General features: G+C 48.7%; 1 protein-coding gene across 2 annotated transcripts in view; it reads left to right on the top strand.

Moving 5' to 3' along the window:
- The window catches only part of FBXO4 (F-box protein 4), a 368,809-nt gene extending 342,420 nt beyond the window's left edge, over positions 1–26,389 (top strand). The window contains exon 7 of one of the 2 annotated variants that reach the window (XM_069627208.1): positions 24,550–26,389. In XM_069627208.1, coding sequence (XP_069483309.1) covers positions 24,550–24,633 — 84 coding nt within the window. In that variant the 3' untranslated portion in view covers positions 24,634–26,389. The remainder of the gene's footprint in view (positions 1–24,549) is intronic. The other variant, XM_069627209.1, reaches the window with a different exon arrangement.
- The last annotated feature ends 1,368 nt before the right edge of the window (positions 26,390–27,757 follow it).

Here is a 27,757-nt window from a genome sequence, read left to right as displayed (position 1 = left end):
TAATCCGACAGCAACCAGGCCAGGGGGCATACATCCTTCTGTGGCCGCTTGCCAGCGGATATATTTGAGCAGCACAGAACCTCCAAAAGGCATAGGGGTAGCCAACATACCGGGTACGGAAGAAACCACTTCTAACCCAGGTACCCAACAAATATTTTGCATATTAGCAGCCTCCAGACGGCTGATCAAGATAACGGCATACTATAGTCTTGCGCTATAGGCGTTTGACATCCAGTAGAGTGGCGAATGTCAGGGACAACTTCATAGGACCACTAACTGCAATAAAAACAAAATGTAGCCTGGCATGTAAGGGGCTTGGCAAGTTACAGCGCATCCAAATGCGGACTTTCGCAGTCTTGTTTAGCCCAGATGCGCTGACGTGCCTGAGCAAAAATTAAGTAAAACACCTGACTACAAGCCCGAAGCGAATTGTAGTTCCTGTGTTTGTCCAAGCAGCGTCAGATGAAACGAACTAATGAGTGTTCAAAACACTCGAAGTACAAGGTGCAGGCAAATTAGAAGCACAACACAGAAGTCATGGAACTAAAAATCAAATCTAGAAGATTTTTCGGGATATTTTTAAAAAATGTTTACTATATTTCTAAATGTAGTCACAAACACTCTAGGATAAATGGTAAAATATCGGGACCAATAAATACACAGGTTAAAACAACATAGAAACAGTAGTGGTAAGCGCGTCGGCAAGCAAGCCTTTTATACTTGCAGACTTTCTTGGCCCATACGCGCCAGTGCTGATGCGCTTGACCGAAGATTAGGAAAAACACCCGGACTACAAGCCCAAAGGGATTTGTAGTTCGGAGTGTGACCAAGCAGTGGCAGATGAAACAAACTAACAAGTGTTCAAAACATTCAAAGTACAAGGTGCAGGCAAATTAGAAGCACGACACAGAAGTTGGGTAACTAAAAATCAAATCTAGAAGATTTTCTGAGATATTTTTAAAAAGTTTGCTATATTTCTAAAAGTAGGTGCAAACACTCTAGAATGAATGGTACACTATCAGGGCCAATACACAGGTTAAAACAGCATAGAAACAACGAACAAAATTAGTAAAATTCAATCCCAACTCAACAAACACTCTTGCAATCAAATTCATATGTAGTCTTAATGAACACAGACATTCATAACATTCTGACATGCCATAGCAATGATCCATTTGGGTAAATATGATTAACCAGTTTAAGGGATTCCAAGCCACAATGTGAAATAGACAGGCCATCACATTTGGTGTCCTCGGCTACAATCCAATAGGATCAGAGCCGTAAACCCAATAGGGCAAGTGTAACCTTTGCAGGATGAATATAGTTAAATCCCTCCAATCTGCATAAAAGGATGGTAGGGAATTCAGCAGAGCATGTGCTATAGTGGTATTGCCCACTAGGATGGCTTTGGTAACAAATGGTTTGTGCACTCAATTGAGGGTTGAGAGACAGTCACAGAATAAGCCCAACAGACAGATCTCCAGATCAAGGGGTAAGGTTACATGGGCCCTAACAACATTCCTGACATGCCTCCAATATTTCATGAGCTTAGTGCATCTCTTCCAGTTATCTAGATAAGAACCAGAGCCTTCACAAGCCTTCCTGCACATGATATAACTGCCCCTACTGAAGTGTTTGGCTCTATTCTGGTTCCATCTAGACAAAAATTGAAAAGGCTGCTGAACATATTGAGAACTAGGAGTGTGTCGGGGCTCGTGCACATGGACTGAGCAACCCAAGGTCATGGCTCACGGGTGTATGGCAGCAGCATCACCTCCACTACACATAGTGTGACAAAGCTGTGACGCCCTGAGCTTGCAGCATTCGAGAAGTGCACAGTAGAGAAGTCTGCGATCTCTGTTGTTAAGACAGCGTGAGAAGATCGTGGCAGCGCTTCCCAATACGTGTCAGTACGAGTGAGTATTGTTTGTTTTTCCTGGTTTGATTCTTCTGGGTTTTTTTTACCTCTCTTTTCTCTGTGTACTCAACCTGGCCTTTAAACTGGCTGGATTTGGTGTTCTGTTTGGTCTTAACGGCCCTGAACCTTCGACAGTCTTTTGGTTACCTGCTTTTAATACGTTTATTTGGTTTGGAGACACTGTATGTACCAGGGTTTCTTGACACACTGGAATATAACTGGTGCTGAACCCTCTCTTCGAATGGATTGTGTCCTCCAATGTACTCCTAATCTTTGAAATCTCGTCCAGCTTCGGCTGCTTTTGGAAAAGAAATTCTCGGCAGAGGGCGCAGTCTTCGTCATCAACCCAAACTACACCTCATTCGGGTTTCAAAAAGTGCAGAGAAGGGGCGTGGCTCGGAGCGCCATCGATGTGGCTGCTCTCCTAGAGCCCTCCGTGGGAAGCCTGATGCCGAAGCGAAAATATGCGGCTTTTCGAAACGCGGCTGGGTCGCTGCTAGCTGCCGAGTGGCCCAAAACATCTCAGGCATCACTGGCCCAAAGATAAGAGCAGAACGCTCCTTCAATATGCCAAATCGCCGACGAGAAGCCTGAGCATCGGACGGCGTCCGAATTTCCAAGATGGCCGATGCGCCTCCCGTTCGGGAGTGAGGGCGGAGCGGACCCCAACGAGTGCCCTGGCGGTGGACGAGTGCTGAGGCCCTGGAGTGTGTGCAGCCTGCTGGGACCCCCCCCCCCACCCAGGGACCCGCAGCAAACCGAGAACCCACAGCAACAGCGCCCGTTAAGGGCAGCGGGAGAAGCAGTGGGGGCCCCGCCTCCGCGAGGCGTCGTGTTCACCTGGCTCCCTGCATGACACGCGTCGGAGCCCGCAATGCTCCTTGTGGCTAGGAAGTCTCCAGCTGGGCACTCCAGGGAGGCCCGGGCTCTCCCATGAAGAGCAACACCTTGGGGGAGAGTGGGGGCTAACCACAGAAACCACTACACTAAAGGGGCCTCGTGGAGGAGAGCATCCCCTTACTCCCTCCACACCCTGCAATCATCTCTCGACCCGGCTGAGGCTGGGCCGCTCCATCAGCGGTGTTGGATCCACGGCTCCTTCCCCTTCCTTGATTGGTGCTGGGGACCCACGGGCTGCAGGCACTCCGCAACAACTCTTCTCTTCTGGAACAACGTGAGGACTTCACACTCGCCTCCTGGGGCACCCCAGCCCATTCCCCTGCTCAGCTCACTTCCCTCCAACCAAAGGAGTGTGGGGAGTTACCATAGCCTTCTCTTGGCCGGATTGTGCCCACTCACCCCAGCTCTTTTCCTCGCCTGTCGGCGCGACCCCGAACCCTACTTAAACAGCGGGGGAGATCTTCACCACTACGAACCACGTGGCTGCGGCACCTTGCTTGGGCCTCCGCAAGAACCGGAACCCGCAACCATCCCACAACAGAGGCAAGTGGACCCTCCAAACAACGAAACACCCCACCTACCTCCCCGGTGATCCCATTCTCCCCAAGGACGAAGTCAACCTTCGCCTGTTTCCAGGGGGGCCGTCCGGCCCACTTTCCCGCTCCATAACTTTCCTCGAATTCAAAGATAGAGTGAAACTAGTGCATTGCCCTCGCTACCACAGGACAAACAACCCCCCTCTCCTCACTGGTCGGCGGGAGGCCATAATCCACCTAAAACTTTGGCGCCACTGGAGCTGGACCTCGACCCCCGAGTTCCCCCACCTCAACGAACGCCAGGACCACTTCCCCACAACCTCAACCGCAGATCTCGACTGTTCCCAAATTATAATTCCTAACACAAGCTCCCCCCCTCGAACCGGCACCATGTCAAAACAAACAAAAGCCGGTAAGAATGCGGACATTGCCACCATGCTTACGGCATCAGACAGAGGGAGAAAACCCGAACTCGCTAAGCTCACCCCGCAGAAGCCCCAGGAGGAGGGGGACCCCCTGGCCACCAGAGGAGACCTGCTGGCTTTTATGGCAGATATTAAGGCTGAATTTAGGTCCTGCATGTCAGAACTCTCTACCAAATTAGAACACACCAATCAAAGGGTGACGGAGGTGGAGCAGAGGATGGGGGAGATCGAAGACCACTCTCAGGGCCACTCAACCACATTGGGGGAGATCCAGCACTCAATCAGAGCCCTTCAAGATAAATGTGAAATCCTTGAATTTAAGCAGGAGGATCTTGAAAATAGGGCCCGCTGCAACAACCTCCGGATCCGAGGGATCCCATCCTCAGTCCCAGACAAAAACCTGCCGGAATATGTGGGAGACCTCTTCCAGTCTCTGCTCCCGCACCTGGACAAATCTCAATTACTGCTGGATCGCACTCACAGACTGCATCCACGTCGGGAGTGGACTCGGACCTCCTTCTGGATGTTATCACCAGGGTCCATTTCTTCACCACAAAAGAGGCCATCTCGGCCATAAGCCACTCCCGCGATGAACTCTCCTTTCAGGGCTCACCTCTCAAGATCTATCAGGATCTCTCACTCCTCACCCTCCAGAGGAGAGGAGCACTCCGGCCTCTGGCCCTCTTCCTCCAAGAACGCCAGGTGCGGTATAGATGGCTATTTCCACCAGCCCTACAGTTCTGATGTAACGGCACGCTTCGGAGAATCGCCCATCTTGAAGATGCTAGTAAGATTATGCGCCCGTCCTCACCCAAAGAGACCGCCTCACCAGATCTAGAGGCAGAAGGAGACTTGGAGGCTATTTCCTCCCCGAAACCCAGGCGGTCCTCTTGGTCCAGGGCACCTCCATGGAACAGCAAGAGGAGGTAGTCAGGGATGGGGTTCCGCTGCATGTAACCCTCCCGCACTGACTAATCGGGCGCCCAGCTCCCGCATACAGCAAGCTATCATTCCAGCCCCAGCCGACGACCGCTATTGACCACGGCAGTGGGCTTTAGCCACGGCCCATGCCCATTTCAAGGTACGTTCCATCTCACTGTCCTTGGAATCCAGAACCACTTTGAGTGACTTGATTGGCCCGGTTGGCCAGGCGTTCGGCCGCACTCACAATGTCGACCACCCCGCCAGTTAAAGTTACGGCCTCCCGTTGGGGACCCGTGTTAAAACCCCAGGAGCAGGACGACACACAACTGTCCCACATCCATGATGGCAGCTAGTCGGCTCTCCTCTGAACCCCCCCCCCCCGAACCCCGGGGCAGTTGGGACTCTAGCCCAAGACATCCAGGTCCTACATCTCCTCTCACTTAATGTCAATGGGCTGAATTCCCCCGCCAAGCATAGATCCATTCTACAGAAACTTCAAGACGAGGAGGCGGGGGTGGCGATGCTCCAAGAGACTCACCTTCTCCCGGTTGACTTCGGGCGACTCCGCTCGCGAATATACCCACATCAGTTCTTCGCCTCTGGAGGCACTGCAATCCTCTTTAGGAAGGGCCTGAGTCCCCAGGTCCTGGACTCAAAAGCATGCCCTGAGGGCCAGTTCATAGCAGTTAAATGCCTGCTATTGGGAGATCTCTATTCCTTTGTCTCAGTATACGCCACTAACTCGGGGCAGGCGATCTTCTACGACTCGCTGGGCGCCTCTCACTCGGGCTTCGTGGAAGGCCAGAAGATAATAGGGGGGGATTTCAACTCAGAGACAAATCCTACGCCCCTACTCCCGGAGACTTTACGCAGGCACTCAGCCTCTTGCGCCTTTTCAGAACCTTAGAGGTAGTGGACGCATGGCGGGTGCTCCACCCCTCTGAGAAGGATTACTGCTTTTACTCTTACGTCCACCGAACCTTCTCGAGGATTGACCTCCTCCTGACTTCCCCTCAAACTCTCGCCTATGCTAACGAAAGAAACCATTGGCCCAAGGATCTTATCCGACCATGCCCCAATAATTATGGAGCTCCGAATGACGACCCCAAATGTGACTCCCAGCGCAGATGTTCTCTATACGACCCAATCCTCGATGACATGGCAATAAGGGACAAAATCACAACCACAATTAAGAACTTCTTCGAAGAAAATCCGGTTGCAGACACCTCGCCCGCTAATAACTGGGACGCTATGAAAGCAGTGATTAGAGGGGGCATTGATTGCGCAAGGGGTGGCCTTTCACCGTAACAGGCGACAATCCCGCCTAGCTCTCGAGGAGTAACTTCGGATAGCGGAGGAAACTCATAAGAAAAAAGACTGGTCTCCTAGGACACAAAGAGCCATCCGCACTGCCAGAAAGAAGCTAGAGGCCCATTACGCCGAGCATACAGCACAACTAATGGCCAAGACCAGGCAGTTTTATTATGCTAAAAACAACAAAGCAAACCAGCTTCTAGTAGCCAAGCTGGCCAAAGCAAGACACGCCAACATCATCTCGGGGCTACGCGACCCACAGGGAGTGATCCAATACGCAGAATCTAAGAAACAACAGCTGGTAGTAGACCACCTAACCCGGGTGATGACCTCACCCCCACGGGATCAATCTAAACAGGAGGAATACCTGCGGGGAGTAGACTTGCCGTGCCTGCCCAATCCGGCGAGAGAGGCCCTGGAGGCACCGATCACCGACGAGGAGGTTGAGGAAGCCATCAAATCCCTCAAAACCCGGGCCCAGATGGATTCTCCGCAAGATTCTACAAAATATTAAACCCCAGCTGATCCCACCCCCCTTGGTAACACTCCAACTCTTTTAGGGAAACCAGGTCGGTGACCCCGACGATGCAGGAGTCTATCACTATCCTCCTACTCAAACCAGGGAAGGACCCACGGGACCCAGCTTCATAGAGGCCAATCGCCCTGTTAAACATAGACGCTAACCTGTATTCCAAGATTCTGGCTAATCGCTTGGCCCACATCCTCCCAGACATAATTCACCCCGACCAAACAGGCTTCATGCTGAACAGGGCGGCAGGGGACAACATTCGTAGAACCCTGAATCTGGTGGACCTTGCTTCCCGAAACTCTCAAGGCCTCGCACTCATGGCCTTAGACGACATTAAAACATTTGATAGGGTGGACTGGTCTTTCATGAGACTCACCTTGGAGGCTTTCGGTTTTGGCCCGGCATTCCAGACAATGGTATTGGCCAATTATAAATCCCCAAATACCCTCCTGAGGATCAACGGTTTCATGACAACCCCGATCCCCTTAACCTGCGGGACAAGACAAGGCTGCCCCCTGTCGCCCCTACTCTTCGCGCTAACAATGGAACCCTTTGCCCAAAGGATCAGGTTGAATAACCTTATCAAGGGCCCTCAGGTTGGCCCATCCCAACATAAAATTGCCCTGTATGCGGACAATGTATTGCTCATGCTCTCAGAGGCCAGCTCCTCACTAAAGCACGCCCTAGTGGAAATAGCTAGCTACGGGGAGGTCTCTGGCTTCGCAGTCAACTTCTCCAAATCTGTGGCCCTGGGCATTGGCCTCCCCCGGGGGGAACGGGAGGCACTAACCAAGATGTGCCCAATCACCTGGGAAAGTCAGTACATCACTTACCTAGGAGTTCATATTACGGCAAACCCAAAGGACATATACCAGGCTAACTTCCATAGACTGTTTAGGGAGCTGGAGGGGGATCTGAAGCGCTGGGCGACACAGGAAATTTCATTAATGGGGCGCATAATGACCTGCAAAATGAACTTACTCCCGCGATTCCTCTACGCCTGCTCCTCCCTCGCAGTAGCCATCCCAGCTCCAGCCCTTCGAGACCTGCAGAGGAGAATACTAAAATTCATCTGGAAGGGGAAAAAGGCCAGGATTCCCCATAAAACGATGGTGGGCAGCTCTAGACTGGGTGGGTTGGGGGTCCCCAATCTACAGGCGTACAGGGTGGCCGCGCAACTGGCACACGTCCACGCTTGGCAGACAGTCACAAACCGCCCCAGATGGGTGGAAATGGAACAAGCTCAACTTCCACTCCCCCTGCGATTCCTCCCACATATTCTGCGCCCCCCCCCCCCCTCAGAGAACGTTGGAAAAGACTCCTGCTGACAACCAAACACACCCTGGGCTCCTGGGATTGGACTCTCAAACGAAAGGGAATCCCGAGAAGCCTAAGCCCCCTGTCGCCAATCTTCCACAACCAAGCCTTCTCGCCAGGGGCGAACACCTGCAACTTCCAGAACTGGATAGATGGAGGCCTCGAGACTCTAGAACAGCTATATGCGGGGAACATACCCCGCACATTCGAACAATGCAAAGAAGAGTTCCAACTTCAGGAAAGAGACAGATATACATATATGCAACTGCGCCATTGGTGCTCGCATCCGCAAACCCGCCAGGTGGCCACGCGCCCCCTCACCGCTCTCGAACTAACACTGAAGGACCTTCCACTTCGTGGCAGGATTTCGACCCTATATAGAAGTTTTCTGGGAGACTTTCTAACTGCAAAGACTCGATGCATGGCCCAATGGGAAGCTGATCTGGGACACCCGATTGACGTCGAGACATGGGTGGACATTTGGGCTCGTACTCACTCCTCATCGACCTGTGTCACCAACAAGAAATGTGCTTACAAGGTCATGCTGCGTTGGTACTACTCTCCCCTTAGGCTTCACCACATGAATGCCCGGGTGGATTGTTCCTGCTCCTTCCTGCATATGTGGTGGACATGCCCAAAGATCCAGGAATTTTGGAAGCGGTGCATGTCAGCTATAGGACAGATCACCGGGACGATCACCGGGACTGCACTCCTGCTGAAGCCCGAACCCATCCTGCTGGGGATCTCGATCCCCGGGGTCTACCCACGCTCTGGGAAGAGAGCAAAACTGCTAACCCAATGTCTCCTAGCAGGCAAGACTGTGCTCGCCCGCTTCTGGAAATCTCCGGACGGCCCCTGCATGGCTCAGTGGTGGGGGAAGCTGTGGGACATACTAATCGTGGAAAAAGTGACCGCAGCAAGGGTAGGAGTCATCCACTGCTTCCAGAACATCTGGGCCCCAGTGCTGGAACACGACCAGCGATTCCCCACTCTGACCTATAAACCTATCAGCACTCGGTGGACCCTGAGGGATCAAAAGGACCCATGAGGGGGAAGCATAGAGGACGAGACTGCGAAGAGGGGAGTGCAAGGGGAGGGGGCCTGGGACCAGGGGAGGGGGGGAATGGATTTGGGTTAAACGGGAATGTTGATAAAAGATGGGATATATATGACAATTCTGTATGTTTTTCGTCCTGCCTTGGTTTAAAATAAACATGTTTTAAAAAAAAAAAAGAAGTGCAGAGAATACGATTCGAAAATGGCCATCACGGATCTGCATCGCTCGTGCCTATGATGTTTGGAGGAAGCCCACGACACAGATTCCTGCTCAAAATGTCAGGCAATGACGAGTAAAGCCCTGTGAGAAAGGAAAAGAAAATTTCAGGTAGGCCGTAAAACTAAATCTGATTGTTCCTCTACTGTCGAGACTGAGAGCGTTCTCCTCGACGCTAAATGGACAAAAAGAGATGAAGATCTCGTAGTGGCCCCGGCCACTTGTCTTCCACGAAACGATCGAAGAGACGGCACCATTGGTCGCCGTCCTCTTCATCATTGTCGGACGAATCCCCCAGATGATGTAAGTGCCCCACAAAACCTTCTTCTTTTGCAGAATGGGAAGCATTTCGTATGAAAATGCTCAAAATTTTGGAGAAGGGCAAGCCTCCATCTGCGCCTTCTTCGAAGCTGGACGAGAGCGGTCCCGTTCCAACACTCACACGCCCTCGAGCCCGGGTGATCGAAGACCCATCGAGAACCTTCAAAGTCTCAGATGAAAGAAAGTCACACAGTTTGTGACAAGCGCTCGAAGACATCGATGCTATCGAAGAGTCCACAGACCCCGAAGAAGAAATCTTCAAAGAAGACAGTCAAATCCTCGACGCCGTAGGCACCATTTCCATCGACGCCATCAATGCCTTTGTCGACGTCAACACCAAAATCAATTGGTGCCAAAAACTACTGTTATGTTAACAATTTTATATAGCGCATGGTCGTCCAAAGGCATCATGGCGCTTAAGGAGAGAGAGAACAAACACCTAGGAGAGTTAAAATAAGTGGGTTTTGACCCTCTTTCTGAACTCAAGATAGTTAGCGTTTTTTTATGGCCAGTGAAAGTTTATTCCACAAGGATGCCGAGGCAATCGAGAAGGCTCAACCGCCTATACTCTTGGTACCAGAAGCATTTCGGCAGTGGCAGAACAGAGATTACAAGTAGGATAATAGCAAGAAAATTTAGCTTGGAGATATTCCGCTCCCTGGTTATGAAGGGCACGATGGACGATGCACAAGGCCTTAAACTCCACCCACTGGGCCACTGGGAGCCAGTGCAGAGTCCGAAGCACCGGAGAGATGTGAGCTCCATAACGAGTGTGACTGTGACTTCAACTCAGCCTTCTAAGCATGTTAAAACTGGCAAAGAGGCTAAATCTAAGCCTCCCCAAAGCCTACACCTTTGGTGGTTCCTGAGAAAGTTTATACTCCTTTGCCTAGAAAGGAGTACTTCAAATCCCTCAGTTCGACTTTTGAGGAAGAAGAGAGATCTGAGGAAGAAGAGGTTTCCTTTGGCCTTTAGTTTGGAACTCCTAATGTCCCAGATTGTTTAATCTCAGAGGAGAGTAAGATGAGAGATCTGTTTGACACACTGCACAATGCTAGTGGTGTTGATACATCATCTGAAACTGAGTTTGGTAGATCAGAGCCAGGGGAACACGCTGATTCCTCGTATCGGCACCTGATTTCAAAGTTAGTTGAATACCTAGGTTGCGCTAAACCACCAGCTCAATTCATCCAGGATGACCTTACTGATATTCTGGACCAAGGTCCACCTACAGACCCAATCTTACCCTTTCATGTAGCCTTCCAAAATAGGGTGGCCAATAATTGGGAATCCCCAGATTCTATCCCTGCGGTGGATAAATTCCTCACGAGAAAATGCTGTCCTTCCATTAGCGACCCCGGCTATCTGTCCGAACACCCCACTCCTGAGAGTCTAGTGGTCCAGGCAGCCACAACTACATCTAATAAAGCGGCGTACCCTACCATCCCTCCATATAGGGACAACAAGCGTGTGGATGGATAGGCGCACTAGTTATTTTCAGCTGGGAGTATGGCCCTTAAATCGGCCAACTCCACATGTGCCTTAGCAAAATTTTCGTACACACTGTGGGAGTGCATATCAATGGTGGCGGAGCACATTCCAGAAGGGGAGGAAAGGGAAGGTTTCCTAGCTATCGTTAAGGATGGCAAAGAAGCCATGCAGGAATCCCTTCAATCTGGATTAGACACTGCAGACAGCGTCAGCAGGTCTATGGCTACAAGCACGGTTATGCGCAGATTTGCGTGGTTGCGGAAGTCTGGTTTCGCACCAGATGTGCAGGCCCGTCTTCTAAACATGCCATTTGACGGGTCTCACCTTTTTGGTAGCAAGGCTGACGAGCGCCTTGAGAGGTTGCTGACCTCAAAGGCGACTGTCATGATGCCTACTCCCGGGGACCCAGACCAAGTCCAGCAACCCCGGAAGCAGGCATCAAGTTACCCCAAGCAAGCCCAACAACCCCTGCTAGGGGCTATTGGGGTGCAGTCCTGGCGCCTGTGGCGCCAGGCTCATATGGAGAGTCAGTCCTGGCGCCATAGGCGCCAGGCTCATAGATTAAAACTTACCTGATGCAGACCATGCTGCAAACTTACCTGATGCCGACCATGCTGCAAGAGCTCCAAGCCAAAAGAGGCTTGGAAGGGACTATTTTACCTAGGGACTATTTGTTTTACTCTGGTGGGGCTGGAGAGGAATACTTACCTGGGACTACTTTGGAGGCTATTTAAACCACGTCCGAAGAGCAGCACACGCTTCGTGTTATTCTGCATCCAGCAGCATAACGCTCACCGTGCCTGCAAGTCTGCATCCAGTCTTCTGCCACGCCCGCCTCGAGTTTGGAGCTCCTAGAAAAAGGGAGAAAGAAGGAGAAAAGGTTAAAACAAGAGCAATACCTTTGATCCTTACCTGAATTCCCAATCCATCGCGCCTTCGAGCTGGAAGAAAGAAGTTATTTTATGCGCGTCGCCTCGTCCTGCTGCAGCGCCGCGCTGAACTCACCGGCCTTCGCAGCATCTTCACATTCCACCGCATCCTCCTGCATGTTCCCGCCGCACTCCGGCACCTAAGGAGAAGACAAGAACAGCAAGGTGAGCCAAGGGAATACATAGAGGAATACCCCCCATAGACTTACCTGATTTTACCACCGGGGGTACTATTTCTCTTCACGGGTCAGCGCAGCTTCTGCTGCATCCTAGCCGAACCCTGGCCCCTAACGGGAAACAAAAGGACAGCAAGGTGGAACAAAGGGACTCACAAGAGGAAGCCTCCTCACCACAAAAGACTTACCTGATCTTACCGCCGGAGGCATTATTCCCCGAGACTTCATACTTTATCTCAGCGCCTGAATAAGGGAGAAAGCAACAGGTTACATATGGACATTATTTATCGAACTGTGTTGGATAATACAAATCCTTACCAGAATATTACCGCTTGCCACGAGGAACTCTTCAGTAGGGTCAAGCTGCAACTTGCAAGGAATCGGACAAGAGTGAAAGTCAGGCATTTGAACTCTTACGAACTACATACTTACGGCGTCTTGCTGGGAATATCTGAGTCAATATTGTCCTGGAACTCACCAATTCCTTCGAGCCAGTGAAGCAACTGGTTATCTATGCGCCCCTGCGCTCAATGCAGGATGGAGAGCTCATCTTTTCAAATCATCAGGTGAGACTATAAGGGGGGACATCCAAGGTGATCAGTGGGGAGAACAGCGGGGTGGGGGGATTTACGCTCAACTCCACGGGTGGTTAATTCCCTTTCTCCATTTGCAGAAGAATATTCCTACGGGCCAAGCAAACAAAGCTAGGTGGAGACTCCAGCAGTCCAGTCCAGATCAACGCCTCTGTGGGAGCCAGGTGAGCGTAACAGCGACTGCCAATTCTTTATGGATCGCTGTTAGGCAACCTCAGCCTTTTCGTTGGAGGGGGGTGATCCTATAATTACTACGCCTCATTTGGAAAGGCGAGAGGAATGGCCAGTCAAAGAGGCCAAAGAAGAATCTCTTGTGGTGGACTAGGAAAAAGCGTAAAGCCAGCTACAGCTTCCTTGCCATCAGCAGCTGCAGCAACCGCTCCAAAACCACATTGAGAGCTTGCGTCAAGAATCACCGGTGGGGACAGACTGTCTCAGCATCTCGAAGAATGGCGAGCCATTACTTCAGATGCTTGGGCTCTGAAGACAATAGCCCAAGGTTACTGCCTTCCATTTATAACGCAGCCTCGCAACAATCCACCGGGAAAACACTCTTTGAGGATTCGAAATACGCTCCTTGTGCCGGAGATTTTAACCCTGCTAGAGAAAGGTGCTATAGAATCAGTACCTGTAGCGGAGAGGAACAAGGGTTGGTATTCCCCATATTTTTTGGTCCCCAAGAAAGACTGGGGACTGAGACCCATCTTGGACTTGAGATACTTTGAGTCCTGCCATTTGGGTTGACATCCGCCCCGAGGGTCTTCGCCAAACTGATGGTGGTGGTGGCAGTGCATCTCAGAAGAGGGGGGATTCATGTCTACCCCTACCTGGACGATTGGCTGATCAGGGCGCGCTCTCCCAAACAAGCCCTGGATCATCTCAGTCACCTGCCACTTCCTTCACAGACTGGGCTTCTCCCTCAATTTCAAGAAGTCACAGATGACACCTTCTCAGCAGCTCCAGTACATCGGAGCTGTATTAGAGACATTCTTGGGAAAGAGCTTGCCACCCAAGGCAAGGGCTCAAGACATTCTTCAGATGGTTAACAAATTCCAAACTGCCCAGAATCTTCCAGCCTTTGATTTCTTGAGATTGCTCGGCCTCATGGCATCCTGCATTTTTCTGGTGCCAGAAGCCCGCCTGAGAATGAGGTCCCTTCAATGGGCTCTAAGAACTCAATGGTCACAGTTCTCAGGAAAGATGACAGACCGACTTCAGGTTCCAAGCAGGGTCACACAGTATCTTCTGTGGTGGGCCTGCGAGGACAATATTCTGAAGGGAGAACATTTTTGGCAAACATGGCCAGAGATTACAGTAGTGACAGATGCCTCACTCATGGGGCGGGGAGCCCATGCCAATGATCTGTCAGTCAGCGATCGTTGGTCTCCATCGGAGTCCAAACTACACATCAACCTTTTGGAGCTCAGGGCAATCACACTAGCGCTGAAGGCCTTCCTGCCCTGGATCTGAGGAAAGAATGTCCTGATAATGACGGACAACACAGTGGCCATGCATTACCTCAACAAAAGAGGAGAGAGGTGTAGGGTCACTACGACTGTGCAGAAAGGCAATGCAGCGCTGTTACTGGGCAATTCAGGAACAAATCTCCTTATCAGCAGTTCACCTAGCCGGAGAGAAAAACACGACAGCAGACATTCTAGAGTGCAGTGTCCCACGAGTGGGAACTAGCTCAGGAAGTCCTTCAAGAGATCTTTGCCCTTTGGAGAACCCCTCAAGTAGACCTGTTTGCGACCGGGGTCAACTGGAAGTGCGAAAGGTATTGTTCAAGGGAATTTCCTCCGAGAGGAGCTCTAGGAGACGCGTTCGTCGTGGATTGGGAGTTCCCACTACTTTATGCGTTTCCACCGATCCCTGCCATTCCTCAAGTAATCAGGAGGTTGAGACAGTTCGGAAACCGCATGATCCTAATTGCCCCGGATTGGGCCAGGGAAACGTGGTACCCGGGCCTTCTAGATATGTCCATCTGTCCACCGATTCGTCTTCCGCAGAGAGTATCTTCTCTCACAAAGGGTGGGACAGGTTCACAATCCAGAGGTCAACACTCTCAACCTTTACGCTTGGTTTCTGAAAGGCTAACATATAAGGATTGGGACCTCCCGGATGACGTTATAGAGGTGTTGCATTTGGCAAGAAGACCAGCAACAAAATCCCTGTACCATTGCCGTTGGAACAAGTTTTGCGACTGGTGCAGGGAAAATGTTAATCCTTTTCTATGTTCAACTCCAGAGGTGTTATCTTTCCTGTTATCATTGGCACACAAAGGTCTCAATGTTGGGACCATTGAGGGTTACCTAGCAGCGCTCTCCATTTTCAAGTACTCTTCAGAAGAATGCTCCTACTTTAAGAAATTGAATCACCAAGGGAATTTTAAAGGGCTCACAAACGTGTTCCCACCTTCTTCTTTTCAGGTCCCAGTTTGGGATCTTAATCTGGTTCTAAAGTTTTTAATGTGTGCCCCATTTGAACCCTTGCACACATGTCCATTGAGGTTGTTAACCTTCAAAACCATATTGTTGGTTGCATTGACATCTGCACGTAGAGTGAGCGAGTTGCAGGCACTTTCCTCTAGGCCACCCTATACTGTATTCCACAAAGACAATGTTGGGTTAAGCGTAAATTCCTCCTTTCTACATAAGGTTGGATCTGATTTCCATGTAAATCAAAAAATTATTCTGCTTGCGTTTTACCACCCCCCTCCCCCTGGCCGCATACCGATAAAGAGGAAGAAAGGCTCCATAGGTTGGACCCTAGAAGAGTTTTAAGCTTTTATATTTCTAGGTACTCCAAACTCAGAGTGGATGACCAACTCTTTATTGGTTACACCGGAAGGAAATTGTGTAAAGCTGTTTCAAAACAGACTTTATCAAGTTGGATTATTCTAGGCATCTCAGAATTTTACAAATTGGCAGGCAAGGACCCACCAGAAGAGTTGAGGGCTCATTCTACCAGAGTTATAACCTCTTCTGCAGCCCTTCAAAAGGATGTACCTTTTGAATCTATCTGTGATGCAGCAACTTGGTCATTGTTGCATACATTCACAAAGCATTACTGTTTAGATGCTTCCCACTCTCAGGATTTTGCCTTTGGTAAGGCAGTACTGTATTCGGCCTTATAAGATTCTGACAATTTCAAAATCTACTCCCTCCACCAAATTCTGCATACTGCTTTCAGAGTCTATCAAAGATGAGGAATACGTTGGAGGACACAATCCATTCGAAGAACAAGTTACTTACCAACTGGTAACATTCTTTCGATTGGATGTTCCTCCAACGTATTCCTCATTGCCCTCCCAGCCTACCCCACTGTAGAAATTCCTATGTTATTGCAGCTTCCGTTCTCACAGGGCTAACTACTGCTTGCCTGGGCTGACAGTACAACACGGACAGGATGGAAAAACAGAACTGAGGCCAACCGGCGCCGCGCGTGCTACTTATACACCCGATGATGTCACCCTCGACGGTGGCCTTCGAGGGACATCGACTCAACGCCACTGAGGCACACCGCCCTCTGCCGAGATTTTTTTTTTTCCGAAAGCAGCTGAAGCTGGATGAGATATCAAAGATGAGGAATACGTTTGAGGAACATCCAGTCGAAAGAATGTTACCAGTTGGTAAGCAACTTGTTCTTCTCCGTTTATTGCAGCTAGTTGTTTCTTCCTCTTGGGTTTCTCTAAATCATTCTTCACTCTTCTGGTCTCTGGATCCTTGTATCGGAGCTGGCATACTCCTGTCCCTCCACTAGTACTGTCCTTGTGCCCCTAGTAGATCCATGCATTTTCTTTCTGTTCTGTGCCATGTTGGACTGATGTTTGGACTTTTGAACTGTTCGAGCTATTTTAGTTAGCCTTGTGACTTTGTGCCGCTGGATTAGTTCTGGTCATTTAGTGTGTCTGTTAGGAAGCAAACCCATCGGATGATTATCTGCCTATTGGCTTAGTCTGCAAAGTTAGGAGGAATGGGTCTTAGGTTCCACTGCACCGGGTCCTTTACATTCAGGCAGGGTACAAGGGCTACAAGGGAGCAAGGAGGGACTGGGGTTTGTTTATCCCTCGTAATATCATTAATGCACATTTCTTTTAATACCTGGTGGTATCCCTCCTGCCTTTTTGCTCAAAGCCCTCTACAACCAAGTCATCTTTATCACAGTTGTGATGCCCTTCAGCGGAAAGTCCCCTGACGGAGAGGCTTTGTTCACGCCTCACAAAATTGTACCCCATTTAGCCTCTGAGAGTGTTTTGGACATGTCTTCAAGCCATACACGTGCCTGCAATGCAAGGGGTCTACCCGCATTAGCACACACTCATTCATTAAGCTTAGATATCAGGCCCTTAGAGGATGAAGATGAAAACACTAGCCTTTCAAAATTGATAAGTGGTCTAGTGCCCTCTTCTCTGTTAGTTTTATGCAAGGCACATTGTTGGAGCTGCCAGTATCGCAAGCCTTCTCCTTCGTTCAGATTAAAAGTTGCTCTACAGGATTTAAAAGTCCTGATTTGTCTGTTGAGAAATAGATGCAATATTTGACAGATTCCTGTTCTCCAGGCCCTGAAGGATCGATCACCATACACATGAGAAACTCAGGGTTGTAATGAATGTGAGTTGCTAAGCTAGGGAACGGGGATAAGTTAAGTCTCTGAGATACTGTCCCCTACCCGGCAAGTGCCAGCGAAAGGGAGGACGAGTGCGGTGGACAGGGAGTACCAGGTTGGGCTAGTCCAGGAAAGGAAGCCCAAGGGCAAGTGCTGGCAAGGAATGCTGGGGGGGATTGGTGGGAGGGATGATCTGGCCCCTGTATGACTCTGAAGGGACCAGACTCCCACGGCAGAGGGAGATTTAGCAGGGGAGGAGGAAGGAAGAGGAGAAAAGGAAAGTCTTCAGAAGTTTCCGGAAATTAAGATCTGGCTCAGGTTTGATGGGTTTGGGGAGACCGTTCCAGAGAGAAAAACCACCCGAGGAAGGGGATCTACCTCCCACTCTCTGCTTGGAGAAACGCTTGACCGGCAGAGAGTCGGAGCCGGGGCACCAAAGGACTCTGGCCGGGTGGTATTTAGGGAGGGAGAGCTGGATGTAGAGAGGTGCCAGGCCCCAGACAGCCTTGTGGATGATACACAGGGTCTGAATTTGATCCTTGCGGTCACCGGGAGCCAGTGGAGAGATTTTAGGCTGGAGAGATGCGGTCCCTGTACTTGAGGCCAAGGATAAGTCTTGCTGTCCTATTCTGGATTAGTTGAAGGGGGCGAAGGGAGGAAAGAGGCAAGTTGAGGAAGAGGCTGTTGCACTAGTGCAGTCCAGAGAGAACCAAGGCTCTGGAGACGTTGAGCTTCTGGTGGAAGGTGAGGAAAGTTAGAATGCCCCTGAGGAGGTGCAGCTGAAAGTTGATCTTTTTGGCAAGATCTGTGATGTGTGGAGAGAAAGAGAGAGAAAAGTCAAAGATGATCCCAAAGTTTTTTGCCTCGCAAGTGAGTGCGGGGAGAGGAGCCAGGGAGTCAGGCCAGAGAGAGGGAGGAAACCAGGAGCAGGTGTCCCATTGAAAAGTATCTCCGTCTTACTGACATTAATGAAGAGATTATTGACAGAGCACCATGCCTGAATGGAAGTGAGGCAGTCGGGTATGAGGAGGAGTAGCAGGAGGAGGGGCTAGAGGAAGGCAGCTTGAAAGAGAGCTGTGTGTCATCTGCGTAACACTGGGAATGAGGGGAGAATGTGGAGATCAGATGGGCCAGAGGGGCCAGGTAGATGTTGAAGAGCCAAGGCGATAGGATAGTGCCCTGAGGGACGCCTCGGGTAGAGAGTGAGGTGGAGGAGAGAAATTGGCTCATTTGCACTTGGTAAGGTCTGTTTGGGAGAAGGGAGATTAGCCACGCCAGTGCCCAGTCAGTGATGCCAAGGGTATGATGGAGACCGTTTGAGGCTGAAGTGGTTGGCAGTGTCAAAAGCAGAAGAGAGATCGAGGAGGATCAGAACAGAGGGAGTGTTAGTCCAGATTGGAGAGTAGGTCTTCACAGGTTTTCAGGAGAACAATTTCCATGCTCCTAGCAGCTCTAAAACTGGACCAGTGGTTGTGGAGGAAGCCGGCCATTTCGGTGTGGAGGCTCAGTTGGGAGATGACCAGCTTCTGCATGAGTTTGCCCAAACAAGTGGTGATAGAGATAGGGCGATAGCTGGGCAAGAAGGGTCAGCAGGCAGCTTTTTTAGGAGAGGGTGCACAAGAGAGTGCATGAGGGGTTATGGGAAGGAGCCAGTAGCAAATGAGTGGTTGCAGAGGTCGGCCAAGGCTGGAGTGAGAGGGGCGATGTTGTCCTTGATGGTAAAGCAGGGAATGAGTCCTTGAGAAGCAGGTGAGCACCTGTTTAGAGGAGACTTTCATAGGGCGGACAACTCTAGAGATGTCGTCTGGTGAAATAGGAGAGAAAGAGGAGAGTAAGGGGCGGCCAAAGGAGGTGTGAGAAGGGGGTGGTGGTGGGGCGGAGCAGGTGACAGGGAAGACAAAATGTCCATAGTTGTGGAGGAAAAGTTGGCGGCCAGTGCAGAGCAGGAGGGCCTGGGAGGAGGGGGTCGAGAGGAGGAGACTGCGATAGGTTTGGCAAGTTCCTTACAGATTTTAGGGTTCAGCCATGTTATTGGAGGCGCCAGAGATGCGGGCTTGGACACGAGCCCTCTTCTTGGAGCAGATAGAGAGGCAATATGGAGTAGGTGGCAGGCCTGTTTTTCAGAGGATGAACTGGATGCCTGCCACTTCCGCTCTGTAGCTTTTCACTTATGTTTGAAAGCGGTCAAGTCGGTATCATACCAAGCGTTGCATTTGAAGGCAGGCTTCATGCGGATCCTCATGACGAGGCCAAGGATGTCCAGGGTATTGGAGATGGAGAGATGGAGATTAGCTGGAACAGAGTCAGGAGAGTCTAAAGAAGGGGGGGGGCGGAGGAGGGATGAAGGAAGAGGCAAGTGCAGCATTTGACACACGCTTCATCGGTCGAATGACGGAGGAGACTGGCAGTGTGGGCTGAAGCATCAGGGGACAGGGTATGTCAAGGTGGGAAGAGAGGAGAGACTGGTCAGACCAGGAGTGTGGGGTAGTCAGAGGGTTATAGAGAGGGATGTCTGTTCAGATGAGAACCTCCAAAGTGTGCCCAGCAGAGTGGGTTGGGCCGAGGGGAAGGATAGAGAGGGAAAGAGTGTTTTAGACATCATGGAAGAGAGCAGTGGCTACATCAAGAGAGTTGAGATGAATATTGAAGTCCCCAAGGAATATAAGTTTGGGGGAGGAGAGGACGACGGGTCGGCCCATTCAGAGATGAAGAGGGAAGACGGTCCAGGGGGTCTGTAGATGGTAGCAAGAGTAAGAGAGAAAGTAGGTGAGACAGCCTGCAGACTAGGCTTTCAAAGGATGAGTAGGTTTGAGGGGGGATGATCGAGGCAGGAACCCACTCAGGGAATATCAGGGCCACTCCACCACTAAGCCTGGAGTTCCTGGGATTGGACAGGATTTTGTAACTCTCAGGGAGAAGTGTCGAAAGCAGTGACAGAGCTGGCCTTAAACCACGTCTCAGTGAGAGCAAGGGCATCAAGTTCAAGGTCTTCAAGGAGGTGACAGATGTCAGAGGAGTGTTTGATAGCAGAGCGAGAATTAAGGGTAGCCAAGTGAAGCTGATTGCCCCCTTGAAAAGATTTGCGAGATGGGGCACGGCTGGGGCGCCACCACTGGGGGCATAGGGGAAGGAGGGGTGTAATGTGAGGGGGGAGGAGTTGAAGAGAGAAGGAAGAAGCCTATCAAGAAGGCAGAGTTTGGGCTGAGACCCCTGGGCCATGATAGTGCCATTATGCTAGACATTAATGGTGCATTTGGAAGATGCGAAGTGAGCCAAGAGCACTTCCCATCTGATACTGCCAGTAATGGGTGAGTAGGAGAAAGGGGAGAGGACAGAGACCATATGGGGTGTCAATAGGTTAGAAGAAGGCACAGCAAAAAAAATGTCAGTGATAGTCAGAAAGCAGTACAAAGAGGTGGATGCAAAGTTGGAGGCACACCTATATTCGATTTGAGCTAGAACCCCCAAAAAGCAGTACAATCTGGTGGATGCAAAGTTGAAGGGAAATCTAAATTCTACTTTAGCCTTAAGCACCCAGAAAGCAGTACAAAGAGGTGGATGTAAAGTTGGAGGCACACCTAAATTCGGTTTTACCCAAAAGCACTCAAAAAGCAGTACACAAAGGTGGATGCACAGTTGGAGGTACACAAGAGAATAGGAAGAGTTATAAAGCATGCGTTTTCTTTTTTCTTTTGAAGCAGGGCATTAAAAGAGCAGTCGAGAAGCAGTCAGAATAAAGTACATCAAGATGCGTAGCACTATAGGTGAGGGAATTGGAGGTTGCAATTAGGCATGTAGGAAAAGGAGCAGGCAGCGATTTGAGCAGGCATAGTGCCCAAGGAAGGAGGGCGGACCAGTGAGATCCATCATTGCTTGCAAGGGCAGTTTATTGCAAGAATTAGTTTGTGGTTCGAGCAAGTGGGTCACCAAGTTACCATGAATTCTTTTGGAGTGGTGCAGAGAAAGGATGCAGGGAGAGGTGATCCTGACAGGGGCCTGGTGAGGGCCTTTGACGAGGGTCGGCTCATGCCTGCCAGCTCCCGATAGGCCAAATGTGCAGGAGTTGGGCCGTTCAGATCATCTGTAGGGCAGGCAGGGGGGGCACATTCAGGCAAGACATGGTGGCAGCCATGTTTAGATGTAGAAAAGTCCTGGGTAGAACAGGCCCACGGGCTATGCAAGGGCTTTAGAATAAAGCACGCCACTTCACATCACACGGGCGATCATTGTTTCTGAAATAAGCAGCCCAGCTGCAATGCCTGTAGTAAATTCTGGAGCAACTGTGCTTGTGATGAAAAAGCAGCACAATGAACAGAAGCGTGTGCAGCCCAAGTGAGGGTTTTACTTTATGAATGTAGAAGGCGCGATGATCATGCACCTCGTGGACCCCGGGCGCATACCTGCGACCACCAGCAGGCAAAGGAAGAGATACTGCAACAGTCACTTTGTGAAGGTGACCCTTCCAAACACAATTCAGCATGTCATGTTGTGGGCCTTTGATGACTAGTTTGGGCAGCTCGATTGGCAGGGACTGAAAGAAGTAAAGAAATCTTGGAAAGATATTCATTGTTAACGGATCAGGTTGCTGATGCAAGCTATAGCTTGGTTCCCCCATAATTTCATGCTACCTCTAATTGATGCAAATAGCGCTGGATAGTTGGTGTTCTAAAGTGAAGCGGCGGAAAAGTCTTGGAAGATGCCAAAATGTTTGTTACTGAAACTTGTTCTAACACCTCTAGAAGCCAGATTAGAGGGGGGAGAAATAGTAGGTTTGTTCAGTGACAAAAGTATTTAATCTGAGAACAAACCAACATATGTTGCAATGCTGTGTACAATACCCCATGGAACAAACTACTGGACCTAAACCGCCCAGCTAAAAGCTCTACCACCAGTTCAAACGGCATTGGGGAGAGTGGGCATCCCTGTCGGGTACCTCTGGAAAAGGTAAGACTCCTAGAGAGGAAACCATTATCAGAATTATTTTTAGAGGTAAGGAGTACACAGAGAAGACACCGCTTATGCATTGATCCCCGAAATCTAGCTATAACAGTCTTTAAGAAGGACCACTGAACATGGTTTACGGTATTGAGACGAATCCTTTGATGTCATCGCTTCTCCCAGAGGGGGAAGACCCGTCTCATGAGTCCAGGGAGGTGATGCCGCTACCCGATAGTCCCCCTGGAGGTGGTACTCAGCGGGAGGATCTCATGGGGAGGGATTTCCCCTCTGGGAAGCATGGTGGACATCCTGGTATTCCCAACACCCAAACACCTCTTTTCCACCTCCTTCCTTACCTTACTCTAACCTGGTACCTACCGTGTCCTATGTCTGTTTGTAGGGTCAGTAATAACATAATTGCTGTGACGAGGAAGAGTAGGCTTACTCCATTGAATGCTCAGTGAAACATACTGAGAAGAGGAGGAGGCACAAAGCCATGAATCCTCCTCACAACCGGACTGAGTGTTCTAGATATCAAACCACCATTGCTTTAAATTAGAAGTACTGATGGAAGGGAGGAGCCTTCCCTGGAGGAACCAGGAGTTTCGAATTATGTCAGTGCAGAGAAGACTAGAATGCAAAACCGCAGGCGGAAGCTCTGTTGACAGATCTGTCGAGGACGGACCGGCAAAGCAGAAGGAGAAACGGGTAGCCAGCTGAGCAAGAGAGCTGATGCGTGTGATCAGCAGAGGACACATAACCGTATTGCAGAAGCTGCTATGGAGACGCAGCAGCACCAGTAACAGCTGCAAGAAGCTCAAACGCAGCAGCAGAGATGCCCACAACCACCTGAAGAACGTCAACAAATAACCCAGAGGTATTTGGGCATTCCAGTATTGCTGGTGGGACCCCTGAAAAACAAAAAGGGGATGAAGACCGGGTCAGAGACCGGTATCGAATAACAAGTAGGAGCAAAAGTCCTCTTCTTCATGGCAGTACCGGGCAGAGTTGTGAGCCAGACCGGGCATAACAAGTCAACAGCGAAGTACGATCTGGGACACACATCCAATTGAGAAGAGTATCAAGGGTCCTCTTCTTCGTGGCAGTACCTGGCAGAGGTGTGAGCCAAGCCTGTCATAATATTCAGAGAGAGAAGTACAGGTCTAGGACCCGCACCCAGTTGAGAAGCGCATCATGAGTCCTCTTCTTTGGCGCAGTACCTGGCAGGAGAGTGAACTAGGTCCGCTAGAAAGTAATTGCAGAATCCTACGGGTCTGGGACCCACATCTACAGGGTTCTATATCCTTTCATCGCCAGGCATTTCAAAGCCTGCAATTTAAATGTGTAGGAAAGTTCATCGAATTTTCTTTTATTTTTTTAAATTTGTTTTAATTTTTTAGGTGGGCAAAACTCCCTACCCCCCCCGTCCAGCACCTATTTTTAACTATAACCGACCCTCTCAACCACTTATCTGCCCTTGCCCACCCCCAAAAAAATATTTGATGAACTTTTGTGCACGTTTGAATTGCAGCCTTTCAAATGCCTGGCGATGAAAGGACGTTGTACCATCTACAGCACAGTAGAATAAGGTGAAAGGAAGACATGGGGAAGGGAATCATTCACCCTGGTGGAGTGGTACTATGAAAGTACAGTACCAGGAGAAGGGAGGCAAGCTTGGGGAGGGGAATAATGCCCCCTGACACTGTGAACTGTATTATAGACCCTGAGAAGGGCCAGGGGAAGGGAGCAATTCCTCCTGGCATTGCGTTCTAGAGATAAAATTGAAATGGTTTCAGCTGACCCGCAGAGAATGACAGCTACTAGCAGTCTATAACAGAACCTAAGAAATGAAAAGGCTAGACTGGGGGACAAGATGTTCTCCCGTCAGGCCCCAAAATTGTGGACATTTCTCAGTGTTGCATTGCGCTCATAAGAATTGACTTGCTGCAGCTAAACTCTGAAGCAAATTAAGCACTCAATACTACCCCTTGTCAGAGGAATTTTACATAAGAACTAGAGCCGAACGCACCAGCTGCTGGTTCAAATGGCTTTAGGATGGCATATTGCACTTATGAAACCATCTTTACCTTGCATTCCTGCCCACAGCAACCTGTGCTGTTGACTTCCATAAGGTATTGTCTCTTTTCCTTGACCTTCTCCTGTCCTCCTCTTCACTCTTGAAATGTCTGTGGGCACCAGTTGTTCCAAGCCCTGAGTAATAAGGCTAGGTGCACCACCCAAAAACTATACAATGACTCCTTCTCTGGTTTTGTGTCCATGAGGACATTGTTTTGGTGGGTCGAGAACATGTTGGTATATGTAGGTAAACCTAAACTTGTTTTTTATTCTTGTTTTAGGTGCAAGACACGGATGCTTCAGCACTAACTGGACTTCTGGATGGAATTAAATGGATTCTTGGAGAAAGTGGCACATGGATATAAATATTTGCACAAACTGAAATGTTTAGGTTGTCTGATGTACAGATAACTATTGACACTTGTGATGACTTTCTTATTCTGACAAGCAGACAAATTAGCATCACCTCTGTATCTGGGGAATTGTTTTTCTTTGCAACCACTGAATCCATTTTTAACTTGGATAAAATGGATGCATTATTTACTTGTTAACATCTTAAAATGTTTATATTTGTTTGAAAGTAGCTTGCTACTGCAGCTCACAATCGGTGCAAAATATGTTTGTAGTCATCATATATATGTGGATGTATCTTACCAATAGTGCTCATTTCAAAACACATTTTGACAAAAATAACAACTATATATAATAGTTTTAAATGGCTATTTCAGCATCCATGGACAGACTGCAGAATGATGCTATGTTTCAGATTCGGAGAAAAAAACACAATTGAAAAAGTAAAATATTACATTGGAACGGGAAGCAAATGAGCATGTAAAGATTTATTATCTTCTGGAAGGGCCATAGGGGTGAATTTGTTCAGCAGAGATTTGCTCTCTGCCCAGGTTTTTAGAAAAAGGATGATATAACTGCGATATTTGTGTAGTGAGAAACCTACTTGTGGTCTTCAGAGACCACTGATAAGCCTCCAGGAAACAAAATGGAATTAGAGTTGATGTGAGCTAGCTATAGGAGCTACATTGGATTTGGCCTACTTACAGAAAACATTACCGTTATATTGTTCTAAGTTCGTTGTAATGGTGCAACGATTTGACATGTTGCCACCACTAATGAGGCATGGAATGAACCCTTGGTGCATGCGCAGGGAACCTGGCAACCTTGAATGGCTGCCTCTCCGATGACTGCTTAAACCTTGAAGCAGCCCAGTGCACTAGATTTGTAAGTGCTGCAACAAAATGTTTAACTCATTGATTGTTGATGAGAATAGTTCCAGATATCTGGAAAAGTGTAGTTTTGAGCCCACTCCGTGAATTCATTGCCAACTGCTGAGAATGGATTGTGTAATATCTTAAATGCAGCTGTGTAAGAGTTTTATGGTTGGTTACTAGGTGGATATCAAGTTACATAAATATATTCTTGTGTGACTAAATAGAGATGTCATTTAGATGACAGAAATGTATGTGGGCTTCATTGATTTGAAGCTGTGAACATATATTAATATATGTAATGCATAAACCCCTGTGTGTAAAACGGTCTTGTCATAACCTTTTGAGAAATATAGATTTTTATAAATATGTTGCACAATTAATAAAAACAATATATAATAGATCATTACATCATCAACTTTTAGTCAAGTTGCTAACTTATTCATATGATAGAAGATGTAATTTGTGGTACTATCCATGATGTGCTATGATTGGCAACAACCTTCCGTGGCAGTGAAACCTGCAAAAGCCAGGTTAAAGAGGAGCCACACAACCGAACATTAGTTTTATAACACGCTTATAATAGTTGTTCCCTGTCCCATCCCACTCTGCAAAGTCATTCATATTCTGAATATATAATAGCTAATGAATATATTATTTAGGGAGCTTTCGATTGTAATGTGTTTAAATTCATAGGTTTTCTAATCGTAGATCAAAATATAGGATGAGTAGTGTAAGATTTACGTTGTGTGTTTAGCAGTTGAATGACCAATTTTACAATTTTCTTAGAATGATATTTAAGGAATATGGTGCTATCCATGGATTGACAATTCAGTGTAATTTGAATGGAATGCTTTCGTGCATGTTTACAGGTTAATAAATGATACCTTGCGCTAAATCTACAGTTGAGTAAATTATAAAACAGCTGTTCATAAGAAATCTGAAAGAGGTTCCTTGTTCTTTGCAATATATTGGCAGAGCTTTGAAAGACAGCCATGGGCATTTGGAAACTGCCTATGTGCTTTCCCAAAGGCTGTTAGTGAATCAGTTGCTAATATTTAAAAGTGGTGTAATGAGGCTAAAGGGGGAGGTCAGCCCTGTTAGTCAAAGTGAATTCCATAGTTCCAAGTCTTAATGACACAGTGGTTCCAAAAGTCAGTACAAAAACTTGTATTGCGAAATCAGTGGGCTACAGTTCAATACTAGAATACATGGTACATGTATTAGAACATTGAATAATACTAAGAGAATAGATGACGCCCAAGAATGGTTGAAGGTTTCAAAGAAGAGAAATGGAAAGGAGCAGGAGGCGTTGGAAAAAGTCAGTTTACTTTCAAATTAAAACTGTAAGTGTTTACAAATCACAGCATGTTGGTTGAGTTCGATCATATGTCCTGAAAGATGAGCTTGCCACGCTACTATTTGAATACAAATGGATCATGCAACAGTAAAACATTTGCCAAATATTGACAGTGCTGTAATTTCATGGGTTTTTGCATTTTGATGTAAAATACATATTTGTTAAATGTCATAATATTGTTTATAGAACTGCTAGGAATACAAAACAGACGAATGCATTCATTGATTTGTTAGCAGACTCTGTAGGACAAAGGTTTTTTAATTCAATATTACAATTTAAAACAATTGAGATATATTATGTACCTTGGGTGTTTGAAGAAATGTGCACTACAACTATCATTAAAAATGAAGTGCAGGGGGCGTGGCCAGGAGCGCCAGCGATGTGGCAGCTCGCTTGATGGCCTCCGCGCGATGCCCGCAGCGTACCACACATAAATTATGTTCCTGTCGTCTTTTTCAGACAAATAAGACCGCAGCAGCAATTGGAAGATCTGAGGCATTACCTGGTGCCAAGATGAGCTCTCAACGCTCCCTGGAGCCCTGTATCGAAGCCAACAAACTCTGCACCCTCGTCGGCCGCTGCTAATCCAAGATGGCGGGCGGGCCAAGAAGACGTGACTCCCGCGCCTCACCCGAAGCCCACATCTGAAGCCAATGCTGGTGATCTGCTAGAAGCGTGACCCCGGCTTCCTAATGGGTCTTTATCTCACTGATCCTTCCTACACGAAGCCGGCTCATTATTATTAGCTGGCCACGGGCACAACCACATTGAGATCCGGTTGTGTCATCCCCGGCGCCTCTGCCTCGGATGGAAAGGAGGCTCAGTCTTGACAACACTGCAGCGGAAAAGGGGCCATGCCGCAAACGGCATCGGGCCCTACTACCATACTGAGGTGGACGAAAAGGC

The sequence above is a fragment of the Ambystoma mexicanum genome, chromosome 6p (assembly GCF_040938575.1).
Source record: "Ambystoma mexicanum isolate Mex_15411 chromosome 6p, UKY_AmexF1_1, whole genome shotgun sequence".
Lineage (NCBI taxonomy): Eukaryota > Metazoa > Chordata > Amphibia > Caudata > Ambystomatidae > Ambystoma > Ambystoma mexicanum.
The sequence above is the reverse complement of the archived record's forward strand: the minus strand, read 5'-3'. Positions and strand labels throughout refer to the sequence as shown.